The 23,419-nt window shown below is 45.9% G+C and overlaps 1 protein-coding gene and 1 long non-coding RNA gene across 6 annotated transcripts in view; one reads left to right on the top strand and one right to left on the bottom strand.

The window, feature by feature from the left end:
* The window catches only part of NONO (non-POU domain containing octamer binding), a 112,553-nt gene that overhangs the window by 64,684 nt on the left and 24,450 nt on the right, over nt 1-23,419 (top strand). For 2 of the 5 annotated variants that reach the window (XR_007775883.1, XM_050964961.1), the window contains 2 exons: nt 18,610-18,659; nt 18,890-18,946. Coding sequence is in view for 4 of the 5 variants with exons in the window: in XM_050964961.1 (XP_050820918.1) it covers nt 18,618-18,659; nt 18,890-18,946 (99 nt within the window). In the remaining variant the exon portion in view is untranslated. Of the gene's footprint in view, nt 1-7,959; nt 9,270-13,574; nt 14,028-18,609; nt 18,660-18,889; nt 18,947-23,419 lie in introns of those variants that run through there. The other 3 variants (XM_050964960.1, XM_050964959.1, XM_050964958.1) reach the window with 3 other exon arrangements.
* The window catches only part of LOC127056758 (uncharacterized), a 29,772-nt gene continuing 17,829 nt past the window's right edge, over nt 11,477-23,419 (bottom strand). Inside the window, exons 2-3 of the long non-coding RNA XR_007775902.1 lie at nt 15,524-15,695; nt 11,477-13,065 (exon numbers count right to left, since the gene is read on the bottom strand). This is a non-coding gene — a long non-coding RNA (uncharacterized LOC127056758). The remainder of the gene's footprint in view (nt 13,066-15,523; nt 15,696-23,419) is intronic.

Raw genomic sequence — 23,419 nt, 5'->3', positions numbered from 1 at the left:
ACCTGTGGTGATATGCAGAGTTCTGCCGAGGTTACATCAACTGACCTAGATATTTGCCTACTTGTACAACGGGCGACATAAAAAGCATTAGTGAAGTCAGTACAACCTAAAATTTCGTACAGGGAATGACTTGTTTATACTGCTGTATGCTAGACACTGAAATGCAAGTACAAGATTTATAGCCCAATTGATGTATTTTATAGTTATATGGTAGCAATGAGAAAATAGCATGAGAAAGGGGGAGGGATAGCTCAGCAGTTTGAGCTTTGGCCTCCTAAACCCAGGGTTGTGAGTTTAATCCTTGAGGGGGCCACTTAGGGATCTGGGGCAAAAATCAGTACTTGGTCCTGCTAGTGAAGGCAGGGGGCTGGACTCAACGACCTTTCAAGGTCCCTTCCAGTTCTAGGAGATAGGTATATCTCCAATTTTTTTCCCCAGTAATACTGTGCTGTGATACTTTTGTATTTTTATGTCTGATTCTGTAAGCAGGTAGTTTTTAAGTGAGGTGAAACTTGGAGTATGCAAGACAGACCCAACTCCTGAAAGGGGCACAGCAGTCTGGGAAGGTTGAGAGCCACTGCTCTAACCAACTGGTTAAAATATATAATGGAGACAGCAATAGTGGCTGCTGATGATGATGATGATTGTGAATCTAGCCCTTTAAAAATGCCCAGAAACAAAATGTTTAGATTTTCCAGACCTGCCAAGAACCAAAACTCAATTATTCACCCAGCTGTACTGGGAATCCCAAATCCAGTGAAGGATTATTTTACTAGAACTTCTGCTACTGTTACAGCCCCTTGGGTTCCTTACTGGATAAACTTCAGGGCACTTTGTAAAGTAGTCTGTGAAAGCCAACACATGGTGATAGCCAGCCTCTGCCCCAGGCCAGGCCCAGCACATCAACACCAATGTGTTCCATTGCGGCCTATGAGATACAGCTGCATTGGGGCTCTCCCTATCTTAGGGAAAGCCTTGTTTGTAATGCAGGCATCACATATCCTGCACCAGTATTCTGCATCCTGCCTGCATTTTGCCCAAGAGAAATTATCTCTTAGTTTAGCCAAAGTTGTTGTAACCTCAAAATCTCCAGCAGCTTTAAAATCATGACATACCCTCAGAACCTCCTTTGCCAGTGTATCTGGTACCTGAGCCAATCACCACTGGTTTCTCCTGTCTCCTAGACAATATTTCATCTTTCAACTCCCAGCCTTCCTAGTATCATCAGAAAACCTTCATTGTGATAGTCATTCCAGGTGGCTGCGTTTGCCAATTAATTTTCCAGTCAAACATTATTCTGATATCAGGAGTCTCTCTTTAAAAGGCTTTAACTGGTCTGGAGTCTATTCCAGCCCACTGCCACTATCCTAGTGAATGGACCAGGAACATTAGGACTTCTTCAGATGATGGGAGAGAAGAAACAGCCTTGTCTTTCTAAGCACACTCAGACCTTTGAACCACTAATTCCTTGCTGTCATGCTTACGCAGTGTTCGCAGTTATCCACCCAATTGGGCTGTCTGGACAAGCATCAGCATTGTCACGCTTGTGCCCAGGCGTAGGTGTGACTGTGAAATTAATAACTTTGCAGCTTTTCCAACCACCTGGCCAGTTGTCCCTCAGGGCTCCTGAGTCTAAAGAGCTATTGCAGATTTGCACTGACCACAGGTTTTCTCCCATTTGGATAGTGGTGGAAATGTTCTATACAGTTAATCATTGCCAGGCGTTCCTTTCAGCTGGTGCAATAATTTCTTTCTGGAGAACTTGCACATTTGCTGTAATAAGCCACCCTCTCATGTCCTTTGCGTGCTTGTGCCAATCCCGCTCCTAATCCATAAGCACTGGCATCTGTGTCAAACATGAAAGAGGCTTTGAAACATGGATAGGCTAGGACAGGAGCATACACAAGAGCTCTTCTCAGTTCAGAAAATGCTACCTCATACTCTGCTGATGAAATAGTTTCACTTTCTCTCCCTGCTTATGCAATGGTTTTACAATATTGGCAAACCCACAAATAAGTCTTAATGTGGGCTGTCAATTAATCACAGTTAACTCATGTTATTAACTCAAAAAATTTAATCACAATTAAAAAAATTAATCGCACTTATAACAATAGAATACCAATTGAAATTTATTAACTATTTTTTTGTTTTTCTACATTTTCAATATTGATTTCAGTTACAACACAGAATACAAAGTGCACAGTGCTCACTTTATATTATTATTTTTATTCCAAATATATGCACTATAAAAATGATAAACAAAAGAAATAGTATTTTTCAATTTTACCTCATACAAGTACTGAAGTGCAATCTCTTTATTGTGAAAGTATAACTTACGAATGCAGATTTTTTTTTATGGTTACATAACTTCACTCAAAAACAAAACAGTGTAAAACTTTAGCACCAACAAGTCCACTCAGTCCTACTTCTTATTCTGCCAATCACTAAGACAGACATGTTTGTTTACGTTGACGGGAGATACTGCTGCCCGCTTCTTATTTACAATGTCACCTGAAAGTGAGGACAAACGTTTGCATGGCACTTTTGTAGCAGGCATTGCAGGGTATTTACATGCCAGATACACTAAACATTCATATCTCCTTCATGCTTCGGCCACCATTCCAGAGGACATGCGTCAATGCTGATGATGATGATTAAAAAAATAATGCGTCAATTAAATTTGTGACTGTACTCCTTGGGGGGAGAATTGTACGTCTCCTGCTCTGTTTTACCCACATTCTGCATATATTTCATGTTATAGCAGTCTTGGATGATGACCCATACATGCTCGTTTTAAGAACACTTTCACAGCAGATTTGACAAAATGCAAAGAAGGTATCAATGTGAGATTTCTAAAAATAGCTACAGCACTCGACCCGAGGTTTAAGAACCTGAAGTGCCTTCCAAAATCTGAGAGAGACAAGGTGTGGAACATGCCTTTAGAAGTCTTAAAAGAGCAACACTCTGATGTGGAAACTACAGAACCCAAACCACCAAAAAAGAAAATCAATGTTCTGCTGGTGGCATCTGATTCAGATGATGAAAATGAACATGCATCAGTCCGTACTGCTTTGGATCGTTATCAAGCAGAACCCATTCTCAGCATGGAAGCATGTCTTCTGGAATGGTGATTGAAGAATGAAGGGACATATGAATCTTCAACGCATCTGGCACATAAATATCTTGCAATGCCAGTACAACAGTGCCATGTGAATGCCTGTTCTCACTTTCAGGTGACATTGTAAACAAGAAGCAGGCAACATTATCTCCTGCAAATTGTAACCAACCTTTTTGTCTGAGTGATTGGCTGACCAAGGAGTAGGACTAAGTGGACTTGTAGGCACTAAAGTTTTACATTGTTTTATTTTTAAATGCAGGGTTTTTTACATAATTCTACATTTGTAAGTTCAATTTTCATGATGAAGAGATTGTACTACAAGTCTTGTATGAGGTGAATTGAAAAAAAAATTTTTTTGTTTTTTACAGTGCAAATATTTGTAATCTAAAATAAATATAAAGTGAGCACTGTACACTTTGTATTCTGTGTTGTAATTGAAATTAATATATTTGAAAATGTAGTTAACATCCAAAAATATTTAAAATAAATGGTATTCTACTGTTGTTTAACAGCGTGAGTAATCACAATTAATTTTTTAATTGGTTGACAGCCTTTCTCGTAATGAGAGCAAAGTCCTTCAAAAAGTCCTTCAAAACTCTGCACATCTGTTAGTGTCTGGGCAGCTGATCAGTTCTTCACAACCTCAATTTTCTTTTTGTCAGTGGAAATTCCCCCCTCACTGACTGCGTGTGCCTGGTAGGTTACCTTTTTGGAACAACTCACATTTCTTTGGGTTCAGTTTCAGATTGGCAGCTTTAAGCTTATCACAGACTATTTGTAAATGTACTGGTTTCTATTCAAAGGTCTCCATGTGCCGGGATATCATTTAGGTATAACACACATTTTGAGAGAGGCATGCCATGCAGTACCCTCTCCAGAAGTGTCTCAAACATGGCTGATGCATTACACAAGCTGGAAGCCGTCACGTTAAATTGCCGCAAGTCCTGGTCTGTTCGGAAAGCAGTCTTTTCCCTGTCCTTTGGATTCACTTGCCAATACTCACTTTTAAAATCCAGTACGGAAAAACAGACTGAATTTGCTGCAGCATACTATCACCTATTTGTGGCAATGGGTAAGAATTCTTCAAAGTTACTTAATTTAGTTTTCTATAGTCCCCATAGAATGTGATGTTGCCATCTTTTTTCTTAACCAGAACCATGAGTGAGGCCCGAGGACTGGCTGAAGGCTCCATTATGTCTTTGTGATAAATTTCCTTAATGATCTGCAAAGCCTCTTCCCTCTTAGCAACTGATAAATAGTCAGGTGGCTGATAATGGGTCAGTTTTCCCCAGTATCAATCTTGTGCTGGACCAGTGCACTACAATCTCTACCTTTGATGGAACTGGAGAATAACCTCTGATTTCTAACCAAAAAAGTGTCTTAGATCATTCTGCTGCTTCTCATTTAAATATGAGGTACTCCTTTGGAACAAGTCCAGTCGAAATTCAGGGAACTTACCTTTATCTCCTTCCCCTTGTTGTTTTCTTCTACAGTCATATTTACTAGATCTGCTGGTTCCCATTTTGCAACAATGGTTCCCTTTTTTTACTGTTCGTCAGAAGCATTTGGTGAATGAACAGGAATCCATTCCTGTTTCAAATTCACAATAACTTTAGCAGCTAAAATTTCCCCCAAGATCATAGGTCTTAATGCAGGTCTCAACCAATCCCCATCTTTCCTTGCGGGAAAGCTACCACAGCATGTAGTTGTTGTTATGGTTTCTGACCCCCTCGAGGCAGAACAGTTTGTTCACTGCAAACCAATTGTTTATAAACAATTTTTAAAATCTGGGCCACTTCTTTGAAGGCACTTTCCAGACTGAATTTGTAGGACTCCTTTCCTGGCATTGATTCCAGCTGTTGGTCATAATAAAATCCAAAACGACTCACTCATTCACTAGGTCAGCTACCCAACATCTTGCTCAAATTGCAGAGGTTCAATTTTCAAACCGAGTTTTCCCCATTTTTGGATAAGTGCATGTTCCCATCACTGTCTCCATTTGAGATCAGTTTTTGGTTCCCTATTCCCTAACGTTACCAGCTTGTCTAGTCTAATAACTGTTATGCGTCAGCCAGTGTCCGCTATTCTTGTGCATTTCGCAGATCCTATTACACAATCAATAGCCAAACTCCCATTGTGGTTGTTCAACTGGCCAGATCTAATAAAAAACTGTGGGAGTAGTTCTTGTTCCTCCAAGGTTTGCACTTTCAGCACTTTGATGCATCTGAAGAAGTGAGTTTTTTTGCCCACAAAAGCTTATGCCCAAATAAATCGGTTAGTCTTTAAGGTGCCACCAGACTCCTTGTTGTTTTTGTGGATACAGACTAATACAGCTACCTCCTGATACTTGACTTTCAGCTTGGTGTCCCCCCATTTCCCAAACTGGGTAAGGGACTTTCATTAGACTCTCAGGATGCTCTGTCCTGGGCTGCCTTAGATGTATAATAATCCTTCCTTTAGCAGCCAATATTTTCACAGTACCAGCATTTAACTGAATGGCTTCCCTTGTTTTTTGCATCTTTGCCAATTTCCTTTCTTTTATAAACCACATTAAGCATTTTTTTCAGTTGTTCAATAATGTCATGAACCACATTAGAATCCTCTTTTCCATCACGCATATTACACACAAAGCTGCATTTACAGGGTTCCTGGTGATCAGCTTCCATCCTTCTCACCAGCTTCTGCTTCCTCTTCTTGTGGGCTGCTGCAGGGAAAGAGTCAAGTTCAGAGGCAAATTCCACAGCCTCTCAGAGTGACCTTGGCCTTCTTTCAATTATCTTGATCTGCAAATCCACATCCATCTGAGCATCTATAACTTGGTGCATTGCTAATGTATTCTAGAAGTCCTCCTGGCATCTAGATATGCCAGGAACACAAATCTCCTTACATGTGGTCTCTTCACCCACACTCACTCTAGCTCCTAGCTGTGCCTGGCTAGCTCAGGTTGATGACTAGCTCCAAACCTGATGTCAAGGGCTTGCACCCACAGGCGGCGAGTTATATGGGCCTGTGCTCCACCAATATTCAGAGCACGGGGGTCTGGCTCCACCAATGTTCAGGGTCAGGTCTCCCCTCCTGCACCCTGAACTCCTCATCCCAGGCCCCACCTCAGAGCCTGCACCCCCACACCCCAACCCTCTGCCCTAGCCCTGAGCCCCTCCCACACCCCAAACCCCTCAGGCCCAGCCAGAGCCCTCATCCCCCCATGCCCCAGCGCTGAACCCCCCCCACACACCAAACTCCTCATCCCCAGCCCCACCTCAGAGCCCACACCCTCAGCCAGAGCCCTTATCTCCCACACACCCACACACCACATTGTGCAATATCGGGAAACTGTTAAATGCCTACTGTTTCCAGTCCACTTTTACGTTATTTAAAAATATATATATTGGCATACAAGGTGGGGGGGGAGGGCGAGACTTGGACCCATTCTGGGCACCACCAAAAATTATACTGGCGCCTATGCTTGCACCAGATATAGATAACTCCATTTATTTTCTGGGAATGAATCCTCCAGCACCATCAGAGATGGGCCATTCAAGTTGGCTGCTAGAAACCACCCTCTCTATTGATCTCACTAGCCATTCATTGGGGCTGTGAAATTGAACTGAGCTACATAAGCCTCCCAGGGAGTTTTCCCCTCACAGATAGTGGGGATTTTGTACCACTTGAGTTGGAACAATCCAACCTCTCCTGTCTGGGCCTGTGTGGGCTACAAACAGGATCGAGAACTGTTGTAAATATCCTGTCTTTCCCAAGCTCTCTGGCTGGCCTGATTCCTCGCCATGGCTTTTCCTGTGGCCTGTGACCTTTTGATTTCCTTCTGAAGCTAATTTTTTAGCTCCTAAAGTCCTCAGTGTTGCTTATCTGTGTTAGCAAGTTCTAAGTTGGCCAAAGCTTTTTTGACCTTCCCTGGTTCCTGGAATACCCTCTCCTCCTTCTCCTCTTGCTGGTCACATCCTGGATCCACCTTGCCAGTCCAGACTGAGAGTTTCTGTAGTTGGGCTGCCAAATTGCCAAGACACTTTGTAGCTGCTGCCCTGATGAACATTTTATCTCAGCAGCATTTCTCAGTCATTGCTAGGCAACCTCCAGATGTCACTTAATTCCTTTCACTAAATCTCCAGCTTCTGTTTTAAATTCTTTTGAGACATCTTCAGCTCTTGTTATAAATCTTGTTTTAATTCCTTTTGGCCATCTCTGATTTCTGCAAGCACTTCCATTATTTCTTCCCTCTTGGTTCCACAGGAATACGAACTCATAATTTCTCTCCTTGGAAACTCTATCCCAGTGCTGACACCAGTGTTGCCTATTTGACCAAGTGGTTGGCCAATATTTGTGGCCTCGCTGAGTTGTTTCCATTTGAACGAGAAATTGATTATATGAGTCAGGTACTTCTTCAGTTCAGTCCTCTTTATTTACAGAGAATGTCCACGATGCGGACATGAGCAACACATCTTGAAGAACAGTTACGGAAGGTAGGTAACCATTTTTTCTGCTACCCTAAATTGCACTGTATCAAATGGATACAGGAGTTCTCTGTGCTTCCCCGTCCTTTGCTGAAGGGTTGCTGTGGGCTGTTTAATATCTATGGTCTTCCACCTCAGAGTAGAGCCCTGCAGCAGGACCTGGATCCCATGGGTCCCGCAGGACCCGCTGCCATAATAGCAGGAGTGGGTGGGAGTAGGAGTGGGTATTGTGGGGTGGGATAGGAGCTGGATTAAAAATTGTCCCACACAGGCCTCTAGCTCAGAGGTCGCTGTGTTTCAGTGCTGGATGTATGGATGACATATATTCCCATGATGAGGCTGGGCTGCAGATGATGGAGAGAAGAAAACTGAGAGGGACAAGGTGAAGTTGAGGAGTTATGGAAAGATGTAACTGCTGATTTCCTTGCTTTTTATGGTTTGCACTGATGAGATATGCACCTCAAAGCATATTTAATAAATAGGTAGCATGGCTGATAGCTAGTCACATAGAGAGTGATCTGTATTGTTATGTATCACCCCCTTTATACCTCCCCTGTGCTTTGACATGGGCTCCCCTGCCAGACCTGGTAATTGTTGCTCCATCCTGGTAGTTGCCAAAAGCAGCTATAAGAAGCTCCATGGGGAATCCAGGAAGAATGAAGCTCTATGAGAGGGGACATGGGAGGAAGCACAGCTTTGCAATGGGGCCAGGAAGGGAAGCAGTGCCGTGAGGGACATGAGGCTGAACTTGTGCATGGGTCATCAGAGAAGAGCTTCACCTCCACTGCTCTCTTCTCCCTCCTTCTGCCATTCCCAGGCCAAGCCACACACAACCCTGCTTATCCACACAGACACTCACTTCCCTTGGGCTTTCCAGTGAGCTGCTGCATGATATGCTAGAGAAACTATGAGGGGTGAGCAAGGATATAGGGCTCGCCAGGGGGTGACTGAGGAGGTAGGGGGGCAGGGTTCTAGGGGAGGCCTGGGATGGAAGAATTGTCTAGTGATTCAGGAGGAAAGCTGGTTCAGTGATTAAGATGCTACCCTAGGACTTGGGAGGTCTGAGTTCAAATCCCTGCTCTGCTACGGAGTTCCTGTGAGACCTTGAGCAAGTCATTTCATTTCTCAGGCGTCAGTCACCATTGTACAATGGGGACAATACCTCAGAAGCATGTGGGGATAATACACTAGTGATTATGAGGCACTCAGACACAACAGTGAGGGAGGCCAGACAAGCACCTCAGAGGAATGAGACCTGGGAAGCCCAGTACCTCTTTGGTGAGGCACCAGCACTTATCAGGCTCCCCTAGCACTGCTGCCTCCACTCCCTGTGCCCAAGACAAAAGCTAAACTCCAGACAGGTCTTTCAGCCGCTAATCATGTAATTCATTTGCCTGGCCTGGTCTCACCCCCCTGAGTCCGAGTGCTGCTGGTTGCTTGCATTTCTCTGCAGGATCTGGGAGTTCCCTAATGACTTTCCCCTTTTCCACACGGAGGTCTCTCTCTCTGTGTTGAATTTTAGGTTCTCTTCCCCTAACAGTGAGTGGTGGGATGGGGGAGGGCCTGTTTCTGGCTGGCTGTCTATCCCATTGACTCAGTGAAGTCTCGGATCCAGGTGCTTTCCATGGCAGGGCGGCAAGATGGCTTCCTGCTCTTCTTTCTTCACATCTTGAGGACAGAAGGTAGGTGACACACAGACAGCTTCATTCACTGAATCCATCTCTAAAATTAGACATTTTAAAATCAGCAGGTCCAAATTATTTGCATCCAAGAGTTTTGAAAGAGCTGGCTAAAGAGTTTTCTGGACCAGTAACATTAATTTTCAAGACTCAATAAGCTTAATCTATTTATCTTAAAAAAGAAGTTAAGGGGTGATTTGATTACAGTCTAATAAATACCTAAATGGGGAACAAATATTTGATAATGTACTCTTCAGTCTAGCAGAGAAAGGTCTAACACTTGGAAGCTGAAGTTAGACAAATTCATACTGGAAATAAGGTGTAAATGTTGTCAGATAAACATTGGAACAGCTTATCAAGGTGGTCGATTGTTCATCACTGACCATTTTAAATCAAGATTGGATGTTTCTGTAAAGGATCGGCTCTAAGAATTATTTTTGGGAATTGTCACACAGGAGGTCAGACTAGATGATCACAATGATCCCTTCTGGCCTTAGAATCTCTGGTTCTCCTAGGGTTCTCGAAAAGGGGATATACAGGTCTGTTGCATCTTACACACAATTAACATGCACAATTTCAGCTTTACGCAGTTGGCAAAAACACAAACAAAAAAAGAGAAAAATAACAATTTTAATACTGTACCTGTAGTGCAGGCGATTCCGCCTGCCACTCAACTCAATGTAATTTTGACTATACATGGTTTTCGCTTTACGCGCTAACTGCGGAACGGAACCCCTGCGTAAGATGAGACTTGCCTGTAGACATTTCCCAGGTTCGGTCTCCCCTGCCTGGGAGGGTTTCCCTTGATATCTTGCTCTGGTTGAGAATCTCACCAAGCTGAGATTGTGGGCTCCATAGGGGACGTTCTGTTTGTCTGTCACAGGCATGGTGAGCTCACCTGATTGTGGTGTTTGTGTTGTAGGTTTCATGGCTCTTTACTGTGGACTGGTACCCACAGTGATACGTGCACTCCCCTCCAACAGTGCCCTCTTCCTAGCCTATGAAATGACGAGGAAAAAGCTAACCAGCCTGCTTGATAGGACACCTTGAGGTCAGAGGTCAAGGCCTGATTTGGAAGGTGGCATTATAAAGCAACGTGAACTAAGTTTGGGACTCTTCTCTGATTGCTGTGGCCAAACCTTTCTGGATGGTTCTCAGTGCCTTTGGACTTTTGACACCTCCCAGCCTGGGAAGGACAGATGTCAGCAGGCATTGAGCAGGCTGGCATTTAAGGAGTAATATTATGTTCACAGGCATTTCAAAGGAATAGGGACAGGGTTCAACCCCTGGGCAATGCAAAATTGAATCATATAGATTTCCTTCTCTAGTGGGTTCCCTGTGTGCCTCCTTTCTAAAAGTCTACTCTTTAATCTGCATTTCTGATCAAACCCAGAAATGGAGCAGAGAAGTAAGCATGCTCCAGCAGGCAATGGTGTCTAATATGATATGTTTGTCTTTATGTACATAGATATAATGAAAATAAAATGTTCCTAGATTTTTGTAGCAATAAATTAAAATCTCTAATCTGGAGAGGGTTTTTCTGTTTTGATGGGGGAGAGTGGTGGGATTCTGGGACTAGAGAATCAGGAGGAGGAAGAATCTGAGCAAACTCAGTCTGGGACTTGTAGAACATTGTATAACATTTGCTCTTTTCTCCTGTGACCTCAGTGATGACAGTGGAATGTTCAAGAAAGCTCCAGAGAGTATGCTCCCATGCTGGATTTCATGAGAACCTGTATGAAATGCTTTACTGAAGTCCAGATATGTTCCCTTAGTACACTGATGTATGCATGTCCATCAGTAGACAGCACTTTCCTCCTAGCAGCCACCCCTGTTCACTGGATCTGACATATCAGTTCAGATGCTTAAGGCAGAATGTCTTTTCCTTTGGTTTGGTGAAAGCCTTTGGTTATTTCTGTAACTTTTGGATTGTCTGGACCCCTCAGTTCAGGGCAACTGCACCAGTATTTCCTCTCTGTGGTCCACCAAGGGATCCACTCTAGGCTCCCAGATCATCAACTATCACCTCTCTTGGGTGGAGACTCATGTCTCCAGATCATCAACTATCACCTCTCTTGGGTGGAGACTCCCTCCAGACTAGAGTTTTTCCAGGCTGCAGAGTTCCTTGCCTACACTGTGATATTCCCAGCAAGCGAGACTTCCTAAATTGCATCTGTGCTTTGCTTCCTCTCCTGAGGCTGCGAACAGAGTAATTACCAGCAATCACCAGTCACCACACAGATCTTTCTAAGCAAGCACATTTATTCTTAAGGTGAAAGCATTACAGAGAAAACAATAAAAAACCCTCACACATTCTAAATGCTCAACGGCAGTCCTCCGTCTCCAGCTGCAAGTTCTGGTGGGCATCAGTCCTTCAAAACCCACAGGGCTGCAAGTTAATGACTGTCTCAAATTCTGAACCAGAACGACTAGCTGGGCAGTTCATCTGTTTCTTTATACAGCTTGGGCCTTTGATCTCTAATCTTCGGGAACAGGTAACCAGCAGACAAAGACCCGTCTCTCAGGGCATAGTTTCAAAAGGCAGGGTTTGTGCATAATCAGAAGTGGGGAATTTGCATCAAGGAACCCTCCCCCCTCCTTCCAGGTACTCCACAGGAAACCCACTTAACGCTTATTGTCTATTCTTGTCCAAAAGTCTATTCTTGTCTGGCACATTTTCAGTGGTAGTCCTTTGAACTTGCAGGCCTCAGATCATATCTCCCCCCTAGGGAGGTGCAATGGGGTGTGTACTCCACACAATCCCTGAATGGATTAATGTGGGCCTGATTGATGATGGAGCACAGCTGGGGAGGGGCTGGGTGGTGCTTAAAAAACCAGGAAATTTGCAGCAGAAAGGAGCTGCAGGGGGAGAGTCTTCAGTCACTCAGTGGAGTATAGAAGAGGTAAGAAGTGGTCCGGGGGGGCAGCAAGGACTCTGAGGGACCCTTGGCTGCTAGCCAGCGGGTCCTGGGCTGAAACCCAGAGCAGAGGGTAGGCCTGGGTTCCCCTACCAACCAATGAGAAAGGTGGGGTGAAACCCCATGAGGTAAGGGGTATAAAGAGCCCAGAGGCAGACAGAAGACCTGTTGTAAGGTCATTAGACGCTCTTTTACCCTGGGAGGGGTGGACTAAAGCATGACTTGTCCAGAGGGACAAGTTGTGGGGAGAGAGACCACTGCAGCGATAGGGCAGCCATATGGGGTGCCATATGGGAAGACAGTTGCTATGCCATGTCTGGCCATGAGGCAGCGCTCCTGCTATGAGTGAACTCTTTACAAGAGGTTACATACAATCCTGGTCCACAATAATACATAAACTTTGCATTTAATACAATGAATCCCAAAGATACTTACACTGAATTCAGTGAAAGTCTCCCAAGCACATGCTGGACACTGCCGTCTCTATCACAGCACATTCCATCCAGGCTGGATTTCACGAGACCCTGTCTGAGGTACTTCGCTAAAGTCCATCTGGTGCCTTTGTACACTGACATCTGTGTATCTAGTAATAGCTGGCAGCTTCCTCCCCCAGCCTCCTTAGTCATTGGAACAGCTGTGTCACTCTGGAGGCTCGACGCATGCGCTTGGGACCTTCTGAATGTCTCGTCCCTTAGTTTGCTGGAAACCTTTGGCTCTTTCTGTAGCGTTTGGATTATCTGAACCCTGCTGTGTCCTTGGCCAAATATTTCCATACACCAAGGTTTAGACTTAGAATCACTTGCTGGAAATATTCTTTTCCCTATTAGTAAAGTTCAGGGTACTTAAATGTATTGCCTCATAACCCAGTCTCTTCCTTGTCGCTGTGTAAGGAATTAAAAGTAGGGATATGAAAAGAAAATTTTAATGTCAAAGTAACACCTGCCAAAGCCTTGTTCTAATACTACCTGGCTACACACCTGCACTGGGATTGAAACTGTGCTTTAAGCATGTCATTTAAACTGTTTGTCTGCTAGTCTAAGGATGTTCCTCCACCTCCACACCAATGACACGGTACATGTAACAAATAACATCAACCTTTGCTTACTGTTCACATTCACATAAATGCATGTGCTGGACTCCACAATAGATTCAGTAGCTACATTCTTCTTAGGGATGGTGGAGGGGCGCGGAGAAGAAGAACCCAGCTTGGTTTCCCAAAAGTCAGACTGAGCGGATCATTGGAAAAATTGTGCTGCTGCAAGATGAGTGATTGTGCAGTGGAGTCACTGATTAGGACAAAGAAAGGCCTTTTGACTGAACATAATCTTAGCTGCAGCAGCTGCCTTCCTAGCACAGGGATTATGTCATTCTTCACACCAGGGCATGGAAGTTTGTGGGCTTGCACTAGGGATAAATTTGGCTTCTTTCTTATTTGGTTCCTTTCCCCGCCTGCGTTTGCTGTGGGCCCTCCCCTCTCAGGAGGGGGACAGGACAGAAATGTCTGCTTAGACAGTGACACTTGAAGCTGACAGACATGTCCAGCCAGCTCAGCTGCTGGGCCTGTGTGCCCATCTTGGGGTTGCTCTCTGATTGCTAGACCGCCCCTCTCTGGCTGTGCCTAAAGATAGACCCAGCCCATCTCTTCTTCCAGCCTCTCTCTGATGCAGCCTTAACAGAGCAACAAGGCAGAGCAATGTAATTAATCAGTGCAGGGACAGAAAAGTGTGCACAGGCCCTTTGCACCACAAGGCAGGAGTTACAATTGTTCGAGCCTGGGAAATGGCTTTGCTGTGTTACAACAAAGGCTGTGGGCAAAGATTTGATGCCAATAAGAACTCTGAGGGTAAGTGGATTTGTTTTCCAGGAGTTAGTGAGCAGAGATTTGAGCTGTTTTCCTCAATCTTGTTACAACATTTCCTTTCCCTTGTGTCAGGTAACAGAAGTTGAACTACTGGGATTTCCAGTGAGCCAGTTGCTCTAGCTGATTCCCCGACTCTTGGAAATGCCAGTCTGAGTCAGCAGCATTCAGCTGCGTATAGAAAACCATGGCCAGTTAATAGATGGTGCCTGAAAATGTGGAAGGGGATGCAAATTCTGCCCATTAGCTGACACCAATCTGCACTGAATTGCATGGTAGAGTTAAGCTAACCTGGGGCCCTAGGCATGAAAATAAATTCAGCCCCCTTCCCCTATCCAGTCCCCTGGAAGTATTTCATTGAGTTGGCAGCATTTTAATATTTTTTTCCAGGGCCAATTCTCCGAGTAAGCCAGGAGCTTAAGTGAGGGGTCTAGTGAAGGTCAGGTAAATGGAGGCAACTGGTGTCAATGAGAGTTCCCTTCCAGATGGGTGTTGAATTGCTGAGGTCAGGGTCATAGCAGCTGTTGATGAAGTTCCAGGTACATGGGGTGTGGCCGGGGGGGGGGGGGGTGTGGCGCTAGGCTCTGCTCTTAGCCAGACTGGGTTCCTCAAAGCCCAGAACAATCTCTGGTTCCTGAGGTGCATGAGAACCAGATAGGGCATTGACTGTCCAGAGGGCATCTGCAGGTGCCTGTCCCAAGCTGAGTATCTCATAGGGGCATAAAATGCAAATCTGAGAAGTGTTACCCTGCGGACCAAACCTGGTAATAGAATAATGGAAGATGAGGGTTGGAAGAGACCTCAGGAGATCATCCAGTCCTACCCCCTGCTCAAAGCAGGACCAACCCCCAAATAAATCATACCAGCCAGGGCTTTGTCAAGCCAGGCCTTAAAAACCTCTAAGGATGGAGATTCCACCACCTCCCTAGGGAACCCATTCCAGTGCTTCACCACCCTCCTAGAGAAATAGTTTTTTCCTAATATCCAACCTAGACCTCCCCCACTGCAACTTGAGACCATTGCTCCTCATTCTGTCATCTGCCGCCACTGAGAAGAGCTGAGCTCCATCCCCTTTGGAACCCCCCTTCAGGTAGTTGAAGGCTGCTGTCAAATCCCCCATCATTCTTCTCTTCTGAAAATTAAACAATCCCAGTTCCCTCAGTCTCTCCTCATAAGTCATGTGCCCCAGCTCCCAAACCATTTTCATTGCCCTCTGCTGGACTCTTGCCAATTTTTCCACATCCTTTCTGTAGTGTGGGGCCCAAAACTGGATGCAGTACTCCAGATGAGGCCTCACCAGTGCCAAATAGAGGGGAATAATCGCTTCCCTTGATCTGCTGGCAATGTTCATTCTAATAGGCCTCCTACTAATAGCCTGATTGGCCCAACCGCTTGAGCTAGAGAAAGGGGTAGCAGCAGGCACTCCTCATTGCAATCTGACTCACTCCTGTAGGACAGGGACCTGCTGCTCTGACACGCACCTCACTGACAGCTGGAGTAGGCTTCAAGAATGCATACTCTGCTCGGCAGAATGGAAACTCAGTGCTCTAGTCCCAATAGTTCCTAGCTGGTCCACCACAGAGATCAAGGCAGGGGTGCTGGCTGTGTGGGAGCTCCCGTTGCTCCATTCTCAGCCTCTCCCAGGAGGAGGCCCTGTAGGAAACAGGGCAGATGTACTGGCTGTGGATGCATGGGGGATGTCCCAGCTACTCCAGTCACAGTCTCTCATGTAGGAAGCAGGCAGGAGCACTGGCTCTGAGGGGAGCACCCAGCTACTCCTGCTGCAGCCTCTCCCAGCAGGTTGGCCATGACAGAATGTACCCCTGTGTCCACACCCTGCTCACTGTTGTAATAATCTTTGTATAGAGTATGTCTTGTGAGGTACCATCTGAAAACTCATAATTTGCTGGTCTGTATTGTTCTGATAAAATGGGAGGCAACATTGTGACATTATAAGATTCCCCTTATGACGCTCTTAACATATGTTCCAAACTGAGGTTGGCAAACAGGTCTGTGTCAAACAAAGGATTGTGTGCTCTGCTTAATTTGCAGAGCACACAATTTAAGCAATAAACAGAGTCATCAAGCAGGAAGGGAAACAGAAGATGCTCCAACCAGTGAGGAAGAGCAGCAGGGAACATCCTTCCCCATAGGATCTCTATGTCAGTGGTGGCCAAACTGTGACTTGTGAGCTGCATGCAGCTATTTTACCATTACAGTGCAGCTCCTGGAGTTCCCCACAACATCCTCACTCTCCGATTATGAGACTCGTGGGGGAGCTTGGGACCTCTGCCTTGCAGCAGGGGAGTGGGGTAGGGGCTTCACCCCAGCAGGGAGGGAGAAGTCTCAGGGCTTCAGCAGAAGCGGGGCTGAAACCCAGAGCCCCAGCAGGCGCCTCCAATGGGGGTGAAGCACTGAGTCCTGGCAGGTGTGCCCTGGCTCTCAAACTTCTGAAGATTGCCATATGCGGCTTGGAAGGTCAGTAAGTTGGGTAACCCTGCTCTATGTCCTGAATGTCAGCTGGAAATGTTTTCAAGAGGGGGACTGACACTATACAAATGAGGGATAAACACCTCAAGGAACACTCCCCTTGCTCTCTCCCTCTCTGTCCATTGATTCACCATGTGAGTAGGGACAAAGGAAGCAGGGGTCCTGGCCTACAAGTTTGGTCAGCAAGACTGTTGAGAGCTTGTGCTGAGAAGAACTTTGCTTTGAGTTTAAGTTCAGCACTAATTGTGTTTTATCTTTATTTTTCATGTAAATCATTTCTGACTTTTATACCTCATTACCTGTATTCACTTAAAATCTCTTTGTGTAGTTAATAAACTTTTTATTGTTACATTGAATCCAATGTGTTTAAATTTAAGTGTTTGAAGAACTATTTAAAATAATAAGATGGCATATAATTATCTTAAAGTATAACAGACTTATCATATTTGTATTGTGCAGGAGAGCGTTGGGGATCACAGGACACCTATTTCTAGGGGAAAACCTAAGACTGGGGGTGTGCTGGGGTCACCCTGCAATATAATCAAGGCTAGTAAGAGCCACGGTGTGGCTGGCTGGCTGCAGCTCACACACAGACATAGCTGGGAGCAACTTACATGGTGGAGACTGTTTTTGAGCAAGCCAGACTGGAGGCTACAGCAGCACGGCATGGTAAAGGGCACCCCAGGTTAGACACTGCTACTCGTTAGTCTAGGTTGTACCTTGGTATGTCACAGTGGTGCAGCGAACTAGGGTGTGTGCACAGCTTGTTACACTTCAAGCACTGGGATAGCACTGGTGGCTGGAAACAGTCACAGAGAGGTTACAGCTTGTTGTTTTCTGTTTGCTTATTTTGAGTAAGGGAAATAGAAACAGTAAATCACAAAAATGAGCAGCAGCTACAGAACTTTAAAGCTAGAGCTGGCCAGACTGGAGAAAGAAGAGAGAAGAGAAAATGAGCCAAAAAAAAGCAGGCATAAGAGCAGCGGCTGGAAGCCATGGAGCTGAATGAACAGGAAGCAGCAAGCCCTGGAAGGCTGTTTGTGAGTGGCCCAGGTGGGAGCTCCCACAACAAGGCATCATAAAGCACCCAAGGTTACAGGGGAAGGGGTGACATAGCTACTCATTAGTCTGGATTGTGCCCCAGGTATGTCACAGGGATGCTGTAGGAAGCAGGGCAGGAGCGCTGGCTGACCAATAGGGATTTGTGTCCTGAAGTGCTGATACTCTCTGTTTTGAGAAATGGGGTCTAAATTATCTGTTATCACTCAAGAAAGAGATCTTGGATAGTTCTCTGAAAACATCCACTCAATGTGCAGCAGCAGTTAAAAAAAGCGAACAGAATGTTGGGAATCATCAAGAAAGAGATAGATAATAAGACAGAAAGTATCATATTGCCTCTATATAAATCCATGGTACGCCTATATCTTGAATACTGTGTGCAGATGTGGTTGCCCCATTTCAAAAAAAGATATATTGGCATTGGAAAAGGTTCAGAAAAGGGCAACAAAAATGATTAGGGATATGGATGGCTTCTGTGTGAGAACAGATTAATAAGATTGGAACTTTTCAGCTTGGAAAAAAGACGACAAAGGGGGAATATGATAGAGGTCTGTAAAATCATGACTGGTATGGAGAAAGTAAATAAGGAAATGTTATTTACTCCTTCTCATAACAGAAGAACTAGGAGCCACCAAATGAAATAAGAGGCAGCAGGTTTAAAACAAACAAAAGGAAGTATTTTTTCACATAGTGCACAGTCAACCTGTGGAACTCCTTGCCAGAGGATGTTGTGAAGGCCAAGACTATAACAGGGTTCAAAAAAGAACTAGATAAATTCATGGAGGATCGGTCCATCAATGGATATTAGCCAGCATGGGCAGGCATGGTGTCCCTAGCCTCTGTTTGCCAGAACCTGGGAATGGGTGACAAGGAGTGGATCACTTGATGATTACCTGTTCTGTTCATTCCCTCTGGGGCACCTGGCATTGGCCACTGTCAGAAGGCAGGATACTGGGCTAGATGGACCTTTGGTTTGACCCAGATTGGTCACTCTTATGTTCTTGTTTTCGTCTCATAGATTCCTGTATGTACCACCCAGGTGTTCCCATATTCCATGATGCCCTGAAGGTGAGTGCAGCAGTAAAGGGACAGCTCTTGTCATAAGTTCAGAACCAGATGCCAGAAACAGCTGCCTACATGAGGTATGGATGACAGTCCATGTGTCCATGTGTATGGGTGACAGTCCATCCAGGACAAAGGGAGATCCAGGATACAGGGAAGTGTGTGTTTGATGTGGGGATTGAGAGGTCAGTGTGGTTTTCCATACCTGACCATATACATCCTATTCTTGTGTCCAGGGCTGGTCTTGTTGCAAGAAACGAACCACAGACTTCTCAGAATTCCTCTCCATAAAGGTATGTAACCCACCCACCTCTACAGGTGCTCCAGTCTCCACCGCTCCCAGACATCCTTCCCCCAAAACAAAACACCAGAATCCTCTGGCTGCCTGGCCCGTCTGTCCCTCAGGGGTGGTTCTAGGCACCAGAAAAGCAAGCAGGTGCTTGGGGCAGCCCATTTGCAGGGGCAGCAGCTGGCAGGGATCCAGCCGGGGAGCTGAGAACCAACAGGGGGCCCTGGGAGTTCTAGTTCCTTGGTTAGTTTCCTGCCTATAGAGCCAGCCCTGGAGCAGGGAAAGAACTACATTTCCCAGCATTACCTTGGCCACGGTCAACAGGAAAGGGAGGGGGAGAAAGTATGGTATCTGAAACCTCATGGTGCAGCTTGCTGTGAACAGAGAGCTCACTGCTAGAGTGGGGTGGCACTGTGAATGTGGAACAAGTGTGCCCAAGGAGTAGAAGGCTTTGGCCCTGTTATCTCCTTCAGAAGACATCCCCAGACTGGATTAAGGATACTGGTGTGACCTCACCTTGCAGCCCCCAAAGAAAGAATTTGGGGGACTAAATGGACAGTGCCCCTCTCTATCTGAAGCCTAGCAAGGGAGTTATGTGGACCCCACTAGGAGACGTTAAAATGAAAAGTAAGGGAGGGGAGGCTCTACTGGATCTGGGCAGCTTTAGATGCAGTACCAGGCACGTAGGAGGATTTCCACTCCTGAGCCATGGAAGCAGAAATTGACTTCTCCTTTCCAGATGTAGCTAATATTCAGAAAGGGAATCTAGCACCTGCCTTCCAGATTTGAACACCTCAAAATTCAGGAGTGCTGAAGCTCAATTTGGGCCGCTCTTACTTCATTTCTCCCAAATCAAATATACGGATCCACTGTAATCTGCTGTAGAAAAAGTAGGATAAAATTGAGCAAGAAATGCTTCCCAGTGGTTTTTAGGACTGGAATTGCTATTTTCAACGTCATTGCCTTTTTTTCTTATTATTAGTTTTAGTTGTTTAAAAGGAAGACAGTGATATTGCATTGGCAAATTCCCCATAGAAACAAAGAGTGGAACAAAAGAATAATAAAGGCACCTCAACTTTTCCTCATTCATGGAGGACAGTCTTATAATATGCATCCAGATATCCTCCAATCACACAAGCTGAAAATTGTTCCACTTGACTGCAGTTCTGTAACCATATGGGAAACAATCCTGTCTGTGTTCTGTGCACAGCCAAAATTCCTGCTGAATGACCCACCCTGGGAGCAAGTTACCAGTGACCCAGGGCTAGGGTGGAAGGAGGGTGCGGGGGGGGGGGGGAAGAGCCCAGGGCTGGGGTGGCAGGGGGTGCAGGTGGAGGGGGCAAAGCTCAGGGCTGGGGCGGCAGGGGGTGTGTGGGTGGGGAGGCATTGGTGGGGGGGAAAAGGGGGTGCCGGAGATGGGGCAGCACAGGGTGTGTGTGGAGGAGAGCCCAGGGCTGGGGTGGCAAGGGGTATGGGTGTGGGGGGAGAGCCCAGGGCTGAGACAGCAGGGGAGTGCGGGTCGGGGGGGGAGAGGCCAGTGCTGGAGCGGCAGGGGGTGCAAGTGTTGTGGGGGGGAGAGCCCAGGGCTGGGGCAGCAGGGGAGTGCAGGATGGAGCCCAGGGCTGGGGTGGGGGCAGCCAAAAATGTTTTTGCTTGGGGTGGCAAAAAACCTAGAGCCAGCCCTGGTGTCCCTACTGTGTCCATTTCCCTGGCCAGATCCGTATTCCTGGCTCATTCATCCATGGCCAGATCCCTATTCCCAGCTGGTCCGTCCCTGTCCCGTCCACTTCCCTGGTCAGATCCCTATCCCTGCCTGGTCTGTCCCCACCCTATTCCCAGTTGGTCTGTCCCTAACCTGTCCACTTCCCTGGCCAGATCCTTATCCCTGCCTGGTCTGTCCCCACCCTGTCCGTTTCCCCATCTCTGCCCTGGCCAGTCTGTCCCTCTCCCGGCTGGTTCCCTGTCTCCATCCAGCCTGTCTCCCCCGCATCCAACTCCCTGTTCACCATCTGGTCCATCCCAGTCCCACCCAGCTTCCCTGGTTTCCCTATTCTAGTGGGAATTTTTCTCGGCCTAATGATGTTACTCACCTAAGTCCTAGATACTGGTTGATGGGCATGGATCTGACTTTCTCTGCCTAGTCCTGCTTCTCAGTCTCTCACGGACTGCTCCTGGATGGCTTACCAGTCATATTTAAGGTGGCTGAAAAAAACCTACCTTGTAGTAAGAGGAGGCCCTGAGATATAAACCTTGGTATCAGAGGCCTGGTATGAGGCCTAAGGCCTGAACTAAAGTAATGGTCAAGCCTTGCTAACATAAAGCAAAGTGAAGCTGTGAGCCAGAGGCAGGCCCTGCTCACAGAAGCTGGCAAGGAAAGGACTAATGCTGCAAGAAGATACGTACCTAAAAGGTACTGAACACTAGAGATCAGAACATTCACATACTGGCACATTCCACACCGATAACAAGGAACAGGCTGATCCATCCCAATGACAGGGCCAAAAGGGTAATAGGATGGATAGAGTTGTTTTGTTCAAACCAACATGTACAAGGTGAGAGGCGGCACCTTACTATGTAGAGGGCTTGTACCTTGCTACGTAGAAGGGTTGCACCTCAATACGTCAGGAGTGATGTGTAAATTGTTTGTACCTGTGTATAAGAATGCATCCCTAGGGCGGTGTCTTTGTCCAGCTGAGGGGGCAGTGGAAAGTACCGCCACTGACTGAGCCGAGTCCATCGACCGTGGGCACATATTAGTAGTATGCCTTTTACTAGAGTAACAATCTAGGGGAACTATCATTGTGTCCAATATGGCAATAAACCTGGCCCAGGTGCCATCGTACCTTACTAGACTCTGTGGTCATTGGGGGTTCTCTTCGGGTCTGCTGTGTCAGCTATCTTTGAAGAGCTGGGACAGCACACAGAGGGAACACACACATGCAGCCGAGTGATATCAACATTGAACAGACCAGAGCACCACACCGGTAGCATCTGACAACAGTCCTGCTTCTCAGTCTCTCACGGACTGCTCCTGGATGGCTTACCAGTTATATTTAAGGTGGCTGAAAAAAACCTACCTTGCTTCCTTCCTTCCTTTCTAAATTCTCTCTACTTGCTCACTCACAACTCTCTTTTCTCTCACTCAAGCACTTAACTCGCGGGTTGTCTCTCATGCCTCCCATCACATACAGGCCAAGCCCAAATCTTGCCATTTCTTCATTTGCAACTGTAATAGTATAATTCCCAAATCTGGACCTTAGCGTCCAGGATATGGGTACTAGCATAAAGTCCTCTAAGCTTAATTACCAGCTTAGATTTTGTAGCACTGCCACCAATCAGGAATTTTTAGGGCCTGATACCCTCTGGTCCCCCCAAAACCTTCCCAAGGGACCCCAAGACCCAGATTCCTTGAGTCTCACAACAAAGGGAAATAAACCATTCCCTCCCACCTCTTTACCTCCTCCCAGATCTTTCCTGCCTGGGTACACTAGGAGATACCGTGAATCAATTCCTTGGAACACAACACAGAGAGATCAAGTTTCTCTCTCCCCCTCACCCAGAGGCAATACAGATTCAAGCTGCCTGAATCTAACACAAAGAGGAAATTTACCTTTTCCTCCTCCCCACCAATTCCCTGGTATATACAGACTCAATTTCTTTGAGCCTTAATTAGGAGAGAAAAATGAACAGATCTTACAAGCAAAACTTTTAATAAAAAAGAAAGAAAAAAATAAAAGGTTTATCTCTGCACTTTAGATGGTAAACAGTTACAGGGTTTTTCAACTTATAAACAATAGAAAGAAACTTTCTCCAGCAGAAACACAATTTAAGCTACTTCCAGCAAGTACACATATGCAAATGGAAAAAAAACAAATTAAAAAGACTATGACCACCTTTTCTTACTTACAATTCTGAATAGATAAGAGACTGTAGCAGGGAGATTGGCAGAAACCTGGTTGCACCTCTAGCCCCATCCAGGGCCCAGAGAGAACAAAGCCAAACCCAAAACCCACAAACAAAGGCTTCCCTCCACAAGATTTGAAAGTATCTTGTCTCCTGATTGGTCCTCTGGTCAGGTGTTTGCAGGTCACTGTTAACTCTTTATAGGTGAAAGAGACATTAACCCTTAGCTATCTGTTTATGACAGCAACGTATCAAAATCTCGCACCTGTTTCCGTCCCAGTAGCTAACGCTCCTGCTCAGGCCCTGGGATCTCCGGTGTTGATTATTGCAATTTCTGGCTAACTGTTATCCACGTCGCCCTTCACGAGCAAAGGACTGGTACACAGGAAGAAGGGCCAGAGGCCTCTCTGTGATGCTCCCCAGAAGTACCCAGGGTTGTGAGGCACCTCACCACCACCTACCCTCATCATGAGGAAGTCTTGTTTGTGCCTGATGTGGATCAGAACCTTGAAACCACCAGCCTCTGGCAGCACACGTAGAGCCTTCCAGGCCTCTTCAGGCCTTGGTCTCTCTG

This window comes from Gopherus flavomarginatus, chromosome 8 (assembly GCF_025201925.1).
Source record: "Gopherus flavomarginatus isolate rGopFla2 chromosome 8, rGopFla2.mat.asm, whole genome shotgun sequence".
Lineage (NCBI taxonomy): Eukaryota > Metazoa > Chordata > Testudines > Testudinidae > Gopherus > Gopherus flavomarginatus.
Note: the sequence above shows the minus strand (reverse complement) of the source record. Positions and strands in the feature narration are given on the sequence as shown.